At 44.7% G+C, this 17305-nt stretch overlaps 3 protein-coding genes across 3 annotated transcripts; all 3 read right to left on the bottom strand.

The window, feature by feature from the left end:
• Positions 1-408: 408 nt before the first annotated feature.
• Positions 409-837, bottom strand: LOC109786700 (putative ripening-related protein 7). The gene has a single exon (XM_020345271.2). The coding sequence runs from the start codon at positions 835-837 to the stop codon at positions 409-411; it is 429 nt and encodes a 142-aa protein (XP_020200860.2).
• A 6546-nt stretch (positions 838-7383) lies between these two features.
• On the bottom strand, positions 7384-7821 carry LOC109786699 (putative ripening-related protein 7). Its single transcript, XM_020345270.2, has one exon. The coding sequence runs from the start codon at positions 7819-7821 to the stop codon at positions 7384-7386; it is 438 nt and encodes a 145-aa protein (XP_020200859.2).
• A 6317-nt stretch (positions 7822-14138) lies between these two features.
• On the bottom strand, positions 14139-14564 carry LOC109786698 (putative ripening-related protein 6). The gene has a single exon (XM_020345269.1). It carries the CDS (start codon positions 14562-14564, stop codon positions 14139-14141), a length of 426 nt encoding a protein of 141 aa, XP_020200858.1.
• Positions 14565-17305: the final 2741 nt, after the last annotated feature.

The raw sequence follows: 17305 nt of genomic DNA, 5'->3' as shown, positions 1-17305 counted from the left end.
TTGAAAGTGTGCCGTAGTGCCCTTGGAATATCACATTTGCTCTTCGCCGATGATACACTTCTATTCTTCAAGGCAGAGGTGGATCAAGCTGTACGCGTGCAACAAGTTATAAATTCATATGCTCAAGGGACGGGTCAGCTTGTTAACCTCGACAAGTGCTCTTTAATGACTTGCACACTTACAAACTTACTTTATTTAACGCTCACAAATAAGTACTGTAGAAATTACCCACATATACCATGCATGCATGTACGCATGTAGTTTACCACATTATTATTTAGCTACTTCTGCCTCGTAGACGCCTAGACGGCCGGGCAAACAGTAAACGACGCTGACACATTAAGGGATCCACCGTGAACCGGAGCTGAACGATCGACCGACACCATGCATTCATGTTTGAGTTAGAACTTAGAAGTCGAGGTCCGACCATTTCATGTCCACCTGACCGAGGCTGGTGTCAAGATCGAAGTTCTTCCAGATATGGGATGAGGCGCCCACTTCGTTGTCGCAGCCGGCGCACTCGTCGACGACCTTGGCGTTTATGCCGTAATTGGAAGGGTCGACGATGCGGATTACCCTGCCGCACCGGGCCCCGCCTGCGAACCACTCCGAGGACAGCGACACCACGAACTCGTCGTCGCTGTGGTACTGGCCGTCGCACGCCGCCGGCCCGCCGCCCCCCTCTCCTTCCTGGAAGCCGTTCACCGTCATCACGGCCGGGACGTTCTGTTGAAGCTCAAACTTGCCTTCCGTGGGGCGCCGGGAAACGGTGCAAGACACCTGCAGGAAAACTAGAATAATGCAGAAAATCACCGCGGGATTGGTAGTGCTCGCCATGATAAATTTGGAGGTGCTTGCGTTTATCAGCTATAGCTAGCTAGCCTGCTGCCCTGTGCGCTTTTCTTGCTTTCTCAAGGTTCGAGCTAGTTTATATACGCTCGTGCTGCAGCCTGCAGACAAAGCGAGGGGCAACAACACGGATGCATGTCGTCCTCGTGTGTCCCGTCTAAGAATCCCGTCAAAGGAGTGCAGACAAAGCAGTGCCTCACTTCTGATGTCACCAATTCTTTTCTTACGAAGGATGTTACGTACAAATAGATAGATGAGTAAATCACAAAATCGAAGTGTAAGGGTTCCGAGCGAAACCGCCACCTCCCACTTTGAAGTTAATTTTTATAAATCAATTCAAATTCAAACTTTTCCTATGATTAACGCAGACCATTTGAAGCCTCAGGGTCAAATTTGAGTACTCGTTTAGTTCATTTATCATTTTCTAAGCACTAACTGATTTACCGGCCACAAAAAAGGCCAGAACGTAATTTCGTTCAACATACCATTCAAATGAGCTCCGAATTATTTATTTATTTATTTAAAACGGGGTTTTAGAGACATATCATCAGCCGGCTTCGCGTCCTAGTGATCAACTTGGAGTACACGTGAAGTTGCTACCTAATAGATAGTTTCTATATCTACCTATGCAGTTGTGTTGTAAACAAACTTTATAAATCCCTTAAAATATAAATATACGAACAGGCTCGCTGAGGCCAGGATTAAGCCACCCGGTCGTTTATACTTTTACATGGTATTAGAGCCTAAGACCACATCTACCTCTCCCAACAAACTATCTCCCCGCTCCTTCAAATGTATCTTATTTGGCTATCCAACACGCATAAAGGCTATGGTTGTCTTGATTTGAGCACACGACGGATCATCATCTCTCGTTATGTGGTCTTCGACGAATCCTCTTTTCCTTATGCACCAACCACAACTCCTTCTCCACCACGTTGCACCAATTTTTTTCACCCACCCAAACCTATACTTCCGCTTGTTCAACCCATTTGTGCATGCACCTGTTATTCCTCCATGGTCTATGCATGCACCCGCTATGCATGCGCCCACCAGCCACCCATCGACACCTCCTCGCTGCAGCACATCTCCTCCACCAACAACAGCCACCACACTCCTCTCACCACCCTCGGGTATCTCCTCCTCTCACACGATGCAGCCGACCCCGCCCAGCTCACCGTCACCTACTCCCGTACCACCACCCATTCTCATACATAATACCCGCTCTACTACCGGTCGACTTACTCCACCCATCGACCGGCTTAATCTTTCCGATATTGCATCCAGTGGCGGAGCCAGGGGGACGAGCAGGGGCCAGCCCCCCCCCCCCCCCAAACGATCGAGCGAATTTGGAACACACATATGTCACTAGAGATCCAATCGCATGTACACACGTACTTGGCCCCCCCACCCCCTAACTGAAGTTCTCAACGTGTAAAAGCCCATGTAACAGCCCATTTACATCACAAACTAGCCCATCTGATTCATACGGCGAGGCAGCGATGCAGCCTAATTTGCTACTCCAGCCAACGAACTAGCCAAGGTTAACACATCACAAACTTCTAATCTCTTTCAATTCTCATCTGGTGTCGGTGTCGAAATTATACAGTAGATTTTGCTTGTTTGGTTGCGTGACGTAAGATGCTATGAAGAGTTCATATCTTCTATGTGTCTTATAAATTATCATGATGCAAATAATCTTATATGAGTTCCTATCTGTTTGTTATGCCAAAAATTTATATGTCCAACTTGTACACTATAGCTAATTCTAAGATTGAAATTCAGCAGTTATGAGCAGAAAAAGCACTGCGAAACACCATCAAGATTAATTTTTTTTTTGCTTCGAGTTCGCAACCTACTAAAATTGTTAACGACACTGATGTGCAGGTTCTCAACCTTATTTAATTTGATTGTTTTTTACACCGTATTTTTATCAAGTTAGCTTGGCACCCCTATACCCAAATCCTGGCTCCGCCCCTGATTGCATCTTCTCCTATCGCACACAACTATCTTATAGCCTTGTGTGATACTAACTGGTATCACACGATGAAAGAAGAATTGCATGCTCTCACTCTGAATCAAACATGGACACTTGTCCCTGCTCCTCCCAGTGCGAACAATGTGAGAGGTAAATAATTTTTTTTGCCAGAAATATCATGTCGATGGCTCTCTCGCTCGTCACAGAACTCGTTGGGTGGTTCGCGGCTTTTCTCAACAACCAGGTGTTGATTTGATGAAACGTTCAGCCCTGTTGTTAAAGCTGCAACTATCCGCATTGTCGTCTCTCTAGCTATCTCTCCATCCTGGCCGATCCATCAGCTAGATGTTAAAAATGCCTTCCTCCATGGTCATCTTGATGAAGTTGTTTATATCCAACAACCCTCCGGCTTCGTCGATCCACGTCACCCTAGTGATGTGTGTCGTCTCCTTAAATCCTTATATGGTCTAAAACAAGCTCCACGTGCTTGGTGTCAACGCTTTGCCTCCTTTGCATGATCGATTGTGTTCGTTGAATCCAAATATGACGCATATCTTTTCATCTTTCACCAAGGCACCAACTTGGCATATCTTCTTCTTTATGTCGATGATATCATTCTTATTTCCTCTACCCCATCCACTCTAGCTACTATCACCCGCACCATGGCACGCGAAATCGCTATGAAAGATCACAGCCCACTTCATCATTTCCTTGGTATCTTTGTCACACGTACGTCCCATGGTCTCCACCTATCTCAACCCCAATACATTCTTGACATCTTGAATCGTTCAGGTATGCGCGAGTGCCATCCAGTCACCACTCCCATTGACACCGAAGCGGAGGTCTCTTCCGCCTCTGGATCACCCGTTTCTGATCCCTCTTAATATCGTAGCTTAGCTGGCACACTCCAGTATGCTACAGTCCCTGACATTGCTTAAGCTGTACTACGAGTTTGTCTTCATATGCACGATCCGCGTGAACCTCATTTTCCCCTTATCAAACGTATTCTCCGATATCTTAATGGCACTCTCGACCAAGGCCTTTCCTTGCATCGCACTTCCTCCCACTCTCTCATTGTATACTCGAATAGGTTGCCCAGATAAAGACGCTCTATGTCTGGTTTTGGCATGTACCTTGGGACAATCTTATTTCCTTGTATGCCCGATGACATGCCACAATATCACGCTCTAGTGCCGAGGCAGAGTACAGGGCGGTGGCCTCGACAGTTTCTGAATCATGTTGGGTTCGGCAGCTCTTACAGGATCTCCGACAACCGATATCGAGTGCTACTATTGTATATTGTGACAACGTCAGTGCCGTCTACTTATCTGCCAACCCTGTTTAGCACCGCCAGACTAAATATATCAAGCTGGATACTCAATTTGTTCGGGAGAAGGTAGTACTTGCAGATGTTCGCGTTTTACATGTGTCCTCGTCCTCTCGATTCGTGGATATTTTTCACGAAGGGCTTACCTACTACGTTTTTTCAAGAATTTCGATCCAGTCTTCAGGTCGAGTCCTCTCCCGGTTCAAACTGCGGGGGCGTCTTAGAGACATGTCATCAGCCGGCTTCGCGTCCTAGTGATCAACTCGGAGTGCACGTGGACTTGCTATCTAATAGATAGATTCCATATCTATGCAGTTGTGTTGTAAACAAACTCTGTAAATCCCTGGAGATATAATTATACAAGGAGGCTGGCCGAGGCTGGCATTGAGCCGCACGGTCCTTTATACTTTTACAGGCGGCAAGAGATTTGCCTCTTCATTTAAATAAAGGAGACTAGAGTTTAGAGTTTTACAACGCACTCACAAACAAACAAGACAACAATTACTCGTACAATATGATGCGTCGGAGGTAACCCAAAGTTTAGCGTCTTCAAAATATTGGTTAGGAGGACCGCCGATGGCGCACTTTTCTCGCAGAATACGCGGATGTTTCTGTCGTTCCAAATGGTTCAAGAAACGAGCATGGGGAGGGAGGCCATTGCGTGTCAGTTAGGATTGTGGTTGTCGGTTCCTTTTTGCCACCACTCGGTGACGGTTTCATCCAAATGCCACTCGAAGCTGTCCCAAAATTCATGAAAATTGGCATGGTGTCTTCATAGGATCCATGTAGAGTGTGGTAAAAATTTAAGAGCATTACGAGAAAAACTTGATGCACTTCATGTACAAATCAAACACTCTCGGACGAAGTGTAGGGGTTTCGAGCAGAAACGCCCACCTGCCACATTGAGTGTGGAAATAAAATTTCAAGGTCAACCACCAAAGTACAATTTCATTCACATGCATACTTGACACGTTCCCTCTAGAAACCTAATTTCTTTCTTCAGGCGACCCAACATTTTTGTCACACATCACTTCCTCTCTAGCTATTGCAGCCAGTAGCTAATAGCTAGGTTCAATACTACAAAATTTTGAATCCGGGAATCAGCAAGAAAGGAGATCATGTAATAGAACCAGGGGACCGGAAGAATTACAAAGAGGCAAAGGAGTTTACCCTCTATCCTCACCGTCCATTCTTCCATCAAAGTTAATGCAAGAAAATTTCTCTTTTCTGTTTCCCTCAAATAAAAAGACAATTAAACTCGAAACTTTGCATATCTACATCACACAAGTACTACAATGTGAAAACTTTCAGATTTTTTAGCGCAACATGTTATGTTATGATCCAAATTCAAGTATAAAGATAAAGGCTAACTTCTGACGAGCGAGCGGAGCGAGACACGATCGGTATTGACCTCGGTCACCTCTGTTATATATATTCTTTGTAAGCCGCCGCACGGGATGAGTTGATCAGTTGTAAATCCCCAGCGTTTGTAACTTCCCCCGATATAGTGAAGATTTTGCTGGCTGGCGCCTGTTTTTTCCCTTCGTGTTGGGGGGGGGGGGGGGGGGGGGGGGTTCCACGTTCAAATCCTGTGTCTCCTGCTTGTTTTCGTTCTTTGTCGTCTGATTTGCCTGTTGTATCTCTAACACAACATAAATTTTAAAAAATGACACAATTCATTCGGAATTTGAAATTTGACAAATTTATTCAAAAAAATCAAAAATATTTTATTCAATGAGTAACACTTGTAAACCGTTGATCTGCAAAGTTTTAGCTGAGGAATTGTTTTAGCTTTATGCTTTTTCGCGCCTATGACACTTGTGGATAGCACGAATCTTGACACAAACCGAATGATCTAGATAGATGGTACACTGGAACGGGGTGGGGGGGGGGTGTGCAAAACAACCTTTTCAGCTTTCTGCTCTTTCGTGTCTGTGATGTGAGTTTTTCTACATATACGGGGGATTAGGGGCCAAGGGGGGTTACGGGGTGGGAACGTGCAACCGTGGAGGTTTATAATTGGAATTAGGCGAGGAAGGGGTCCACCCCCTGAGATAATTTGATCGTGCAGTTTTCATTACATTTGTAGATGTTCATTCAATTTGTTCAAAAGTGTTCACAATGGTCAAGTATTTAAAAAATGAATTTTTAGATAATATTCACAAGTTATAAAAGATGTTCTTGAAATTAAAAATGACTGCAAACTTAGAGAAAAATGCAAATATTGAAACTTTATGAGCAAATAAAAGTGCATCCGTATGCAATCTTTAAACCCAAACACAACGGATGTTCATTAGCTTTTACATGCGTCCAATCAAAAAAGTTCAAGTCCGTGTAAATTGTGCCAACCCAGACAAGTTGTCCATGCCTCCCCCCTCATCATTCTATCGCCGGCTCCTCCGCAGCCTCTGCCTCTGCTACATGAGTCGGCAAACTCTTCAACATCTTTGCAAGGACCGCTTACACGACCTTTGCCACATCGGGATCCAACTCGTCCATCTTGATGGTCAACATTTTGGTTTCCTCTAAAGCGGCCGCGAGCTCAAACCTCCTCTCTTCGAGTTTGCTCTTTTTTTTCGAGCTTTGTATTTTTATTTTTAAGGTTGATCTTTCTCTCCGTCGTCGCCATGAAGGTGTCAAAGCTCTCCGCCTTCTTTTCCTCCTTGATTCCATGGCGATCGACACATTCCTCCTCCTTATTGTCCAAGAAGCTCAGAAGCGCTATCTTGTCCATCGCCCCTTCTGGCAAACCTTCCCCGGCTTTGCATCAGGTCTGCGGGAATTTGAAAGCCGAAAGCGTCTGCGAATGTTTGTGCCATCATATTGGATGGCAAAAAAATCTGAACACATTGGCCCGGACGTTCGCACGCATTTTAAGGCACGAGATGCCCTAGGTATGCAGTGCTCAAAGGGGACAACGAGCTGAGATCACCTTAATCTGAGTTACACACTTACAAACTTACAGTGCTTAATGGTTACAAATAAGTAGATTACCCACATACACCATGCACACAAGCACGTAGTTTATCGCATTATTATTCAGCGCTGCCTCTTAGACGGTCGGGCAAATAGTAAACAACGCTGACACATTAAGGGATTCATACATATCCCAGGTACAAACTGCAAACTGAAACTTGAAAGCAAATAACTCGATCCACCGTGAACAACGAACTCATCATCACCAGCGGGAGCTGAACGATCGACCGGCAGCATCCATTCATGTTTCTGCAGTTTAGAAGTCCACGTCCGACCATGTGGTGTCCACCTGGCCGAGGCTGGTGTCAAGATCGAAGTTCTTCCAGATACCTGACGACGCGCCGACCTCGTTGTCGCAGCCGGCGCACTCGTCGACGACCATGGCGTTTGTGCCAAAATTGGAATTGGAAGGGTCGGCGATGCGGATTATCCTGCCGCACCGGGCGCCGCCAGCATACCACTCTGAGGACAGCGACACCACCAAGTCATCGTCGCTGTGGTACTGGCCGTCGCACGCCGCCGGCCCGCCACCCCCCTCTCCTTGCTGGAATCCGTTCACCGTCATCGCCGCTGGGACGTTCTGTTGAAGCTCGAACTTCGCTTCCGTGGGGCGTTGGGAAACGGTGCACGACACCTGCAGGAAAACTACTAGAACAATGCAGAAAATCACCGTGGCATTGTTGGTGCCCGCCATGATAAATGTGGAGGTGCTTGCGTCTATCAGCCCTGTGCGCTTTGCTTTTCTCATGGCTGTTAGTTGGAGCTAGTTCATATACTGGTACTAGGCTCGTGGTGCAGCCTGCAGACAAAGCGAGGGGCAACAACACGAGGTGCATGCCATCCTCGTGTGTCTCGTCTAAGAATCCCGTCAAAGGTGTGCAGACAAAGCAGCGCCTCATTCCCGACGTCACCAATTCTTTTCTTACGAAGGCTGTTACGTACAAATAGATCCATGAGTAAATCACAAAATCAGGGAAACCGCCACCTGCCACACTGAAGTTAATTTTTATAAATCAATTCAACTTCAAACTTTTTCTATGATTAACACAGACCATTAGAAGCCCCATGTTCAAATTTGAGCATTTTTTTAGTTGGTTTATTATTTTCGAAGTATTAACTGATTTACCGGGCACTAAAAAGGTCAGAACGTAATTTCGCTCAACATACCATTCGAACGAGCTCCGAATTTTTATTTTTTTTCTTTTGAAACGGGGGCCAGAGATTTGCCTCTTCAATTAAATGAAGGAGAGTAGAGTTTAGAGTTTTACAACGCACTCACAATCAAACCGCACAACAATTACTCATACAATATGATGCGCGAGCGGTAACCCAAAGTTTAGTATCTTCTAAAATGTTGGTTAGGAGGATCATCGATGGCGCGCTTTTGTGACGGAATACGTGGATGTTTCTCTCGTTCCAAATGGTCCAAGAAACGAGCATGGTGAGGGAGGCCATTGCGGGTGTCAATTAGGATTGTGGTTGTCGGTTCCTTTTTGCCACCACACGGTGACGGTTTCGTCCAAATTTCATTCAAAGGTGGTCCGAAATTGATGAAAATTGGCATGGTGTCTTCATAGGATCCATGTAGAGTGTGGTAAAAATTTAAGAGCATTACGACAAAAACTTGATGCACTTCATGTACAAATCAAACAGTCTCCGACGAAGGGTAAGGGTTTCGAACGGATACCCCCACCTGCCACACTGAGTGTGGAAAAAATACAAGGTCAACCACCAAAGTAGCATTTGATTCACATGCAAACTTGACATGTTCCCTCTAGAAACCTAATTTCTTTCTTCAGCCGACCCAAATTTTTGTCGCACATCACTTGCACTCTAGCTATTACAACCAGTAGCTAATAGCTAGGTTCAATACTACGAAATATTGAATCCGGGAATCAGCAAGAAAGGAGATCATGGAATAGAACCAGGGACCGGAAGAATTACAAACACTACAGGAATTAGGAACTTTGTCGTCCGCCATGGCTGACGGCAAAGGCCTTTGCCGTCAGCCAGCAGACGGCAAAACGTCCAGTTGAACAAGCTACGGCAAAGGGCACTTTGCCTTCTGCTGGCGGACGGCAAAGATGCAAAGGCCTTTGCTGTTTGCCAGCAGACGGCAAAGGGAAAATCCATCCTACCACCCAGTGGTAGTTACCTCATATGTTTCATATACTACCATGTGGTACTATATATACTATTTTATTATTTTAAATATGTATATATATTATATCTAAGATATATAAAAGCAAATTCCATGAAAAAATTGCATATGAACCCATAGTTTTTGTTATATTTGTGAAATACGTATATATTTGTATGTAAAAAAGACGATACTCAAAACATGGTATATACTACCTAAAAATTAGTATATATACTACCTAATCATTGTTATATACTACATACTACACGTACATACTCTCGGTTTCGATAGATAATACATACAACATACAAAACGCAAGTGGTGGTAACTACAGTCATGAACACACATATATCCAACACATGTTACCAATAGTAGCAAGTTTCATCCATACATATACATAGTTTCATCAATATTACATAATTTCATCCATAGGTAGCAAGTTTCACAAAGTCAAAACAAAAACTAAAGACAAGCACTCCATATCTTAAATTACAAGAAATGACCTAAAACTAAATATCTATTTTCCTAAAAACTATCTTATTACTAAGATCTTCTCCTGATCTTCTTCTTTTCTTCCAACCTGCATAACAAAAACACTAAGAAAGAGATAATGGGTTAGGAGTAGAAATGTAGCATTTCACTTGGTGAAATGCAATGTTGTAGGAGCCAGCACTTGAGATCAAGACAATCTTAGTTAAGATCCTGATTTTCAAAGTGATCTTAATTAGAAAGCCAAATAGAGTAAACCAATACCAAAGAGCCAAAGGAGAGAACCAACCAAGGACCCAATCAAGAAGCCACCACAATTAGTAGTAAGTTAAATGCCAACACAAAGACCACTATCAGTAATAGCTCCAGGAATTAAGCCAACTAAAAACTAGTGATTAAAGCCAAGGATTAGACTTCATCACCACAATCAGTTTTGTCCAGTGACAATAGGTACATGTCACTGTGCAACGCCAAAAACAAAGCTCCAGGAGGAGATATACATCACAACAAGCAGTGCCACCCGTGAGCTTGACACGGCAAGCAGCTGCTGTTAACACCACAATCACCAAAGCCACCCGTGAGGACAGCACAAACACACACACAGGTTAGTCGCACCATTCAGGCTAGTATAAATAGGGCAACCAACCGTAGAGTAGGTCTGTTAGACACTTGGTGTCCAAAACATCAAACATGACTGGTCCCAAAACCATATCTGTGAGATAGTGTGAAGCAGCTAGGAGGAGCAGGCTGTCCACAAGAAGCAGGTTTACCGGAATCCACAAGACCAAGCTACAGAAGACCTCAAGGTATACTTCGAGGGATTATGTGATCAGACAGCCTGGAAGTGCCATGGCTAGTTCATCACAGCACAGGGATAACCACAAGTAAATTAAGCCAAAGAGAGGGGGGCTCAGACTAGCATCACTGCCCAAATCAGATGTAGTATCTGTCTTATCAGTAGAAAACTAGGAAAGTAACAGCCAAAACCAAGTATAGCATTTGTTCATAGGCTATTAGAAAGAGACCAATAGGAATAGCCAAACCAAGTGGTATCTGTTCATATCAGTATTAGAGGTAAAACAACTAAGAACAAGTGAGTATCTGTTCATGAGTAAAGTAACTATAGCATAGAAGAAATAGCAGGGTAGCACCCCAAATGATTATCTGCTTTTGCAGAACACAGCACCACACTTGCACCTGGCATTTTTCTGCAATTAGGGCACTGCACCCACAAGCACAGGGGGCTAGTACCATTATAAACTGCTACTGCAACTAATAGCAGCACAAAACAGAGCAGTACAGGAGCATATATACTTCACAAATACACATAGATGGCCACTGACCAAAACCCTGACACAGCAAGAATCCATCACAGAGAGCTCCAACACAAGTTGATGCTCATCTATAGCAGCTAACCACAGCTAATAGAGCCTCACATCCAACAAGATCAAGAGCTAGAGCTATGCATTAGAGAGATCAGAGGAGGGGAGCAAGGAGAAGCTCACCAAGAGGAGTTGTAGCCGAAGCAGGATGCATCCACACCATCACTATGGTGTGACCAGCAGCACAACCAACACCACCACAGCACGCCGGAGCTCGCCAGAGAGCACCACAACGGTGGCGCCAGCGAGAGCACGGGCACGGAGGCGACCACCCAGGGGCACCGCAGCACGGAGGCGCCACCCAGGGGCACCACCGCGCCACGACACATCCAGCACCGACGGAGGATCCTCACGACGACCGGACCATCATCGGAGCACCACAGCCGAACCACCACCAGCACCGAAATCCTAACGAGGAGAAACCGAAGGGGATGACCGCAGGAGGCGGGGAAAAGCAGATCGATGCGGAGGAATCGATAGAGCTTGTCGAGAGAAAGCAGTAGAGGGCCACGCCGACGACGTGGTGGCTGAAACCCTAGCCGTAGGAGAGGGGCGCGCGTGGTCGCAGGAGGACGCGCGCGGCAGATCAGGTCGGAGGGGATGGAGGAGCGGGGCGAGGGGGTCACGTGGGTGTGCTGGGCGCCGTCGAATGCCGCCGGAGCTCGCCGGAATCGGCCGCCGTAGCTGCTCGCGCGGGGGAGATGGAGAGACGAGCAGGAGAGAGAAAGGGGTGGGGCGGAGAGAGAGGGGATAGAGATAGAGGAGGTGGGGGGCAACGGTTTTTTTACCCGCAAAAAAAAAAGATAGCCCCCCCTCTTTGCCGTTTGCCAGCAGATGGCAAAGAATCTTTGCCGTCTGCCAGCAGACGGCAAAGAAATGACAGATGGCAAAGACCTTCTTTGCCGGCAGACGGCAAAATCCTTGATTCCAGTAGTGAAAGAGGCAAAGGAGTGTACCCTCTATCCTTGACGTCCACTCTTGCATCAAAGTTAATGCAAGAAAATTTATGTTTTCTGTTTCCCTCAAATAGAAAGACAATTAAACTCGAAACTTTGCAGATCAACATTACACGAGTACTATAACGTGAAAAGTTTTGGATTTTTTTAGTGCAAGATGTTATGTTATAATCCAAATTCAACTATAAAGATAAAGACTAACTTCTGACGAGCGAACGGAGCGAGGCCCGATCAGTATTGACTAAGGTCACCTGTATTATATATATATTCTTTGTAAGCCACCGCACGGGATGAGTTGGTCAGCTGTAAATCCCCGGCGTTTGTAACCTCCCCCGATATAGTGAAGATTTGCTGGCTGGGACCCATTTTTTTCCTTCGTGTTGGAGGGGTTTTCCACGTAAAATTGTGTGTCTCCTGCTTGTTTTCGTTCTTGGTCGTTTGATTTGCCTGCCGTATCTCTAACACAACATACATTTTTAAAACCGATACAATTCATTCGGAATATGAAATTTGACAAATTTATAAAAAAAATCAAAAATATTTTATTCAATGAATAACACTTGTGTATAGTCGATCTGCAAAGTTTTACTGAGTTGTTTTAGCTTTATGCTTTCTCGCATATGTGACACTTGTGGATAGCACAAATCTTGACACAAACTGAATGATCTAGATAGATGATACACTGGTACGGGGTGGGGGGTGGGGAGGGTGTGTGCAAAACAACCTTTTCAGCTTTCTGCTCTTCCGTGTCTGTGATGTAAGTTTTGCTACATATACAGGGGATTGCAGGCCAAGCGGGGTTACGGGGTGGGAACGTGCAAACGTGGAGGTTTATAATTGGGATTAGGCCAGGAAGGGGTCCACCCCCGCAGATCATTTGATCGTGCAGTTTCCATTAAATTTGTAGCTGTGCATTTAATCTATAAAAAATGTTTAAAATGGTCAAGTATTTAAAAATTTAAATTTTAGATAATATTCACAAGTTATAAAAAGTGTTCCTGAATTAAAAATAACTGCAAATTTAGGAAAATGCAAATACTGATTATACAAATTTTATGAGCAAATAAAAGTGCACCCCTAAGCAATCTTTACAACCAAAACACAATGGATGTTCATTAGCTTTTACATGTGCCCAATCATAAAAGTTTCAACCCAAGTAAATTGTGCCTACTCAGACAAGTTGTCCATGCCTCTCCCCTCATCACTCTGTCGCCGGCTCTTGCAGCCTCTGCCTCTGATACCTCTGTCGGCAAGCGCTTCAATATCTTTGCAAGGACAGCTTGCATGACCTTTGCCACATTGGGATCCAACTCGTCCATCTTGATGGTCAACATTTTGGTTTCCTCTAAAGCGGCCGCGAGCTCAAACCACCTCTCTTCGAGCTTGGTCTTCTTTTCTTCGAGCTTTGTCTTTTGATTTTCAAGGTTGATCTCTTTCTTCGCCGCCGCCATGAAGATGTCAAACCTCTCCACCTTCTTTTCCTCCTTGGTTCCATGGCGATTGACACATGCCTCCTCCTTATTGTCCAAGAAGCCCTTGAGCTTCTGCGTCATCCTGTCCACCGCCCCTTCTCTCAAACCTCTCCCGGATTTGCATTAGGTCTGCGGGAAATTGGAACCCGAACGTGTCTGCGAATGCTTGTGCCATCACATTGGGTGGTAAAAAAGATCCTGACACGTCGGCCCGGACGTTTGCAGGCATTTTAAGGCACGAGATGCCCTAGGTATGTAGTGCTCAAAGGGACAACGAGCTGAGACTGAGATCACCTTAATCTGAGCTACAACTTACACTGCTTAATGGTTACAAATAAGTAGATTACCCACATACACCATGCATACGAGCACGTAATTTATCACATTATTATTCAGCTACTTCTGCCTCTTAGACGGTCGGGCAAATAGTAAATAACGCTGACACATTAAGAGATTCATACATATCCCAGTTACAGACTTCAACCTGAAACTTGAAAGCAAATAACTCGATCCACCGTGATCACCAGCCGGAGCTGAAGGATCGACCGACACCATGCATGCATATGTTTGATTTAGGAGTCCAGGTCCGACCATTTGATGTCCACCTGGCCGAGGCTGGTGTCAAGATGGAAGTTGTTCCAGATATGGGACGAGGCGCCCACCTCGTTGTCGCAGCCGGCGCACTCATCAACTACCTGGGCGTTTATGCCGATATTGAAAGTGTCGACGATGCGGATCGTCCTGCCGCACCGTGCCCCGCCTGCGTACCACTCCGAGGACAGTGACACCACGAACTCATCGTCGTTGTGGTACTGGCCGTCGCAAGACGCCGGCCCGCCGCCCCCCTCTCCTTCCTGGAAGCCGTTCACCGTCATCACCGCCGGAACGTTCTGTCGAAGCTCGAACTTACCTTCCGCGGGGTGCCTGGAAACGGCGCACGACACCTGCAGAAAAACTAGGATGCCGAAAATCACCGCGGCATTGGTCGTGCTCGCCATGGCAGCTGAGGCCGTGCTTGCGTTTATAAGCTAGCTAAGCCTGCTCTGTGCTCTTCGCTTTCTCAAGGCTGATGGTTGGAACTAGTTTATATACGCTCCTGCTGCAGCCTGCAGACAAAGCGAGGGGCAACAACACGAGGTGCATGCCGTCCTCGTGTGTCCCGTCTAAGAAATAAGAATCCCGACAAAGGCCTGCAGACAAAGCAGCGCCTCACTCCTGATGTCACGAATTCTTTTCTTACGAAGGCTGTTACGTACAAATAGATCAAGGAGTAACATCACAAAATCGAAGTGTAAGGGTTCCGAGCGGAAACCGCCACCTGCCACACTGGAGTTAATTTTACTAAATCAATTCAACTTCAAACTTTTTCTATAATTAACACAGACCATTAGAAGCCCCATGATCAAATTTGAGAACTTTTTAAGTTGGTTTATTATTTTCTAAGCATTAACTGATTTACCGCCCACTAAAAAGGTAAGAACAAAATTTCATTGAACATATCACTCAAACGAGCTCCGAAATTGATGAAAATTAGCATGGTGTCTACATAAGATGCATGTAGAGTGTGGTAAAATTTAAAAGAATTATGGCAGCATTTGATGCACTTCATGTAGAAATCAAACACTCTCGGACGAAGTGTAAGGGTTTCAAACGGAAACCCCACATGCCACATTGAGTGTGGAAAACAAATTCAAGGTCAACCAACAAAGTAGTGTTCGATTCACATGCAAACTTGACACATTCCCTCTAGAAACCTAATTTCTTCCTCAGAGATGGTCCCGTTTGTAAGCAGTCTGCGTGAAAACTTTCACGAAACATTATCATTTTTTTACCATAGCCTCTAGGGGTCATGTCATGACACCATGCGAAGTTCCATGATTTTTGTGTGTTGATTGAACTTTTGAGAATTAGAACACTCTTACCACAGGTCCACAACACATAACACAAGAAATTACTTACTTTGTGACTCTCCCACTATTACCATTTTGTACATAACACAAGAAATTATTCTCTGTGACTTTACCACGATTGCCACATAGTGCATAAACCCAAGAAATTACTTACTATGTTAAGATGTTGGCTTAGTATTGCGTTCAAGGTATGAAGATCTGCTGCCAGAAGGACTGGTGTATATCTGAGATACCAAAGTATCATGGTTGATGTTCATAGAGAGTAAAGAAGGGTGTCGTCTTGCTCGCCGTTGGGTACGACCTATTGTACCAGAATGGAGCCAGTGGCGACCATTGGCTCCATTTACATGGGCATGCACCGATAAAGAAATGAAGATAAGTCTCAAAACAATGGTTAACTCGCTCTGTCTAACCATTTGTCTGCGGATGCCTAAATATGCTCATTCTCAGTTTAGTGCGAGATAACTTGAACAGAGAGCCTCAAACCCAAGTATCAAATACATGATCTCTATTTGACAATAGTGCAGATGACATTGCCCGCAGTTTGAAAACGTCCACAAAGTATGTTTGAGCAACTTGCAATGATGTACATAGATGCGTGAGGGGTATGAAATGGTAGTCCCTTTTCAATTTGTCGAAAACAGCCAGTACATATGAGAAGCAAGCCGAACGATGTAGCCCTTCAACGAAGTCTGGAGTGACCATTTCCCATGCTTGCTTAGGCAGCGGCTATGGCTGCAGTAATCCTGGATCTTTGGCATGCTCATGGACCCATCAGCAGATTCACATAATTAATAGTCATTGTGTGGAACTAGTGTATTAGTGGTGTGACTTTTATCTAACACCCCACTAATAATAATATATACCAGGCCTGCTGCTAGGTCCCATTTACTAGTGGTGTGATACCCTAAGAAAAACTAGTGATGGAGTCTTAGCCAGCACCTTACTAGTAGAAGGATATCAATAGCGTGGCAGCAGATTATTCATCACTGCTATTTTGACCAGATATTAGAGTTGGATTTTCGGGTGTATTACTACTTTAGTGGGACGCCACTAATAACTTCTATCTAAAGGTTTATAAAAGTATCAGTACTAGTTTCAGCACTAGTGTTTAAACTCGATGCACGATAGACCAAGGGATTAGTTAATCTAGTAAATCAGTGAGAGACTCAGACTCAATCGGCGGCCAAACTGGATCTGGTCGTATCATCTCCCAACAGTCAACTAGATAGAGAATTGGCCTATGGCAATACAAAACGTGGAGCGCGTGTTCACGCGACCCAAGTTTTTTTGTCACACATCACTTCCTCTCTAGCTATTACAGTCAGTAGCTAATAGAACGAGGGGACAGGAAGAATTACAGAGGCAAGGCAAACGACTGTACCCTCTATCCTCCCCGTCCATTCTTGCATCAAAGTTAATGCAAGAAAATCTCTCCTTTTTTCCACAAATAAAAGAACTTTGTTATCTTTCCGTTGAGCAATTAATGGAATGAGGATGTCTGGCTGAAAAAACAAGAACATTTGATCTTGAAATTTGCAGAAAAATTTCAAGTACTATCCTGTGCTACCACACAAGTACTATCATGTGCAGAAAAGTTTTGGATTTTTTTACGCAACATGAATTTTATAAAATGATACAATTCTTTCAGAATTTGAATTTTGAAAAATTCATCTTTCATAAAAAAATTATACAATGAGTGATACTTGTGTATAGTTGATCTGCCAAGTTTTTACCGAGGAGTTGTTTCAGCTATCTGCTTTTCAGTGTCTGTGACATTTGTGGATAGCACGAATCTTGACACAAACTGAATGATCTAGACAGAGAGT

Source organism: Aegilops tauschii, chromosome 3 (genome assembly GCF_002575655.3).
Source record: "Aegilops tauschii subsp. strangulata cultivar AL8/78 chromosome 3, Aet v6.0, whole genome shotgun sequence".
NCBI classification, from domain to species: domain Eukaryota; kingdom Viridiplantae; phylum Streptophyta; class Magnoliopsida; order Poales; family Poaceae; genus Aegilops; species Aegilops tauschii.
The sequence above is the reverse complement of the archived record's forward strand: the minus strand, read 5'-3'. Positions and strand labels throughout refer to the sequence as shown.

Bases quoted from the DNA above. Each gene is read 5' to 3' on its own strand.
- LOC109786700 (XM_020345271.2), bottom strand. From the start codon at position 837: ATGGCGAGCACTACCAATCCCGCGGTGATTTTCTGCATTATTCTAGTT.
- LOC109786699 (XM_020345270.2), bottom strand. From the start codon at position 7,821: ATGGCGGGCACCAACAATGCCACGGTGATTTTCTGCATTGTTCTAGTA.
- LOC109786698 (XM_020345269.1), bottom strand. From the start codon at position 14,564: ATGGCGAGCACGACCAATGCCGCGGTGATTTTCGGCATCCTAGTTTTT.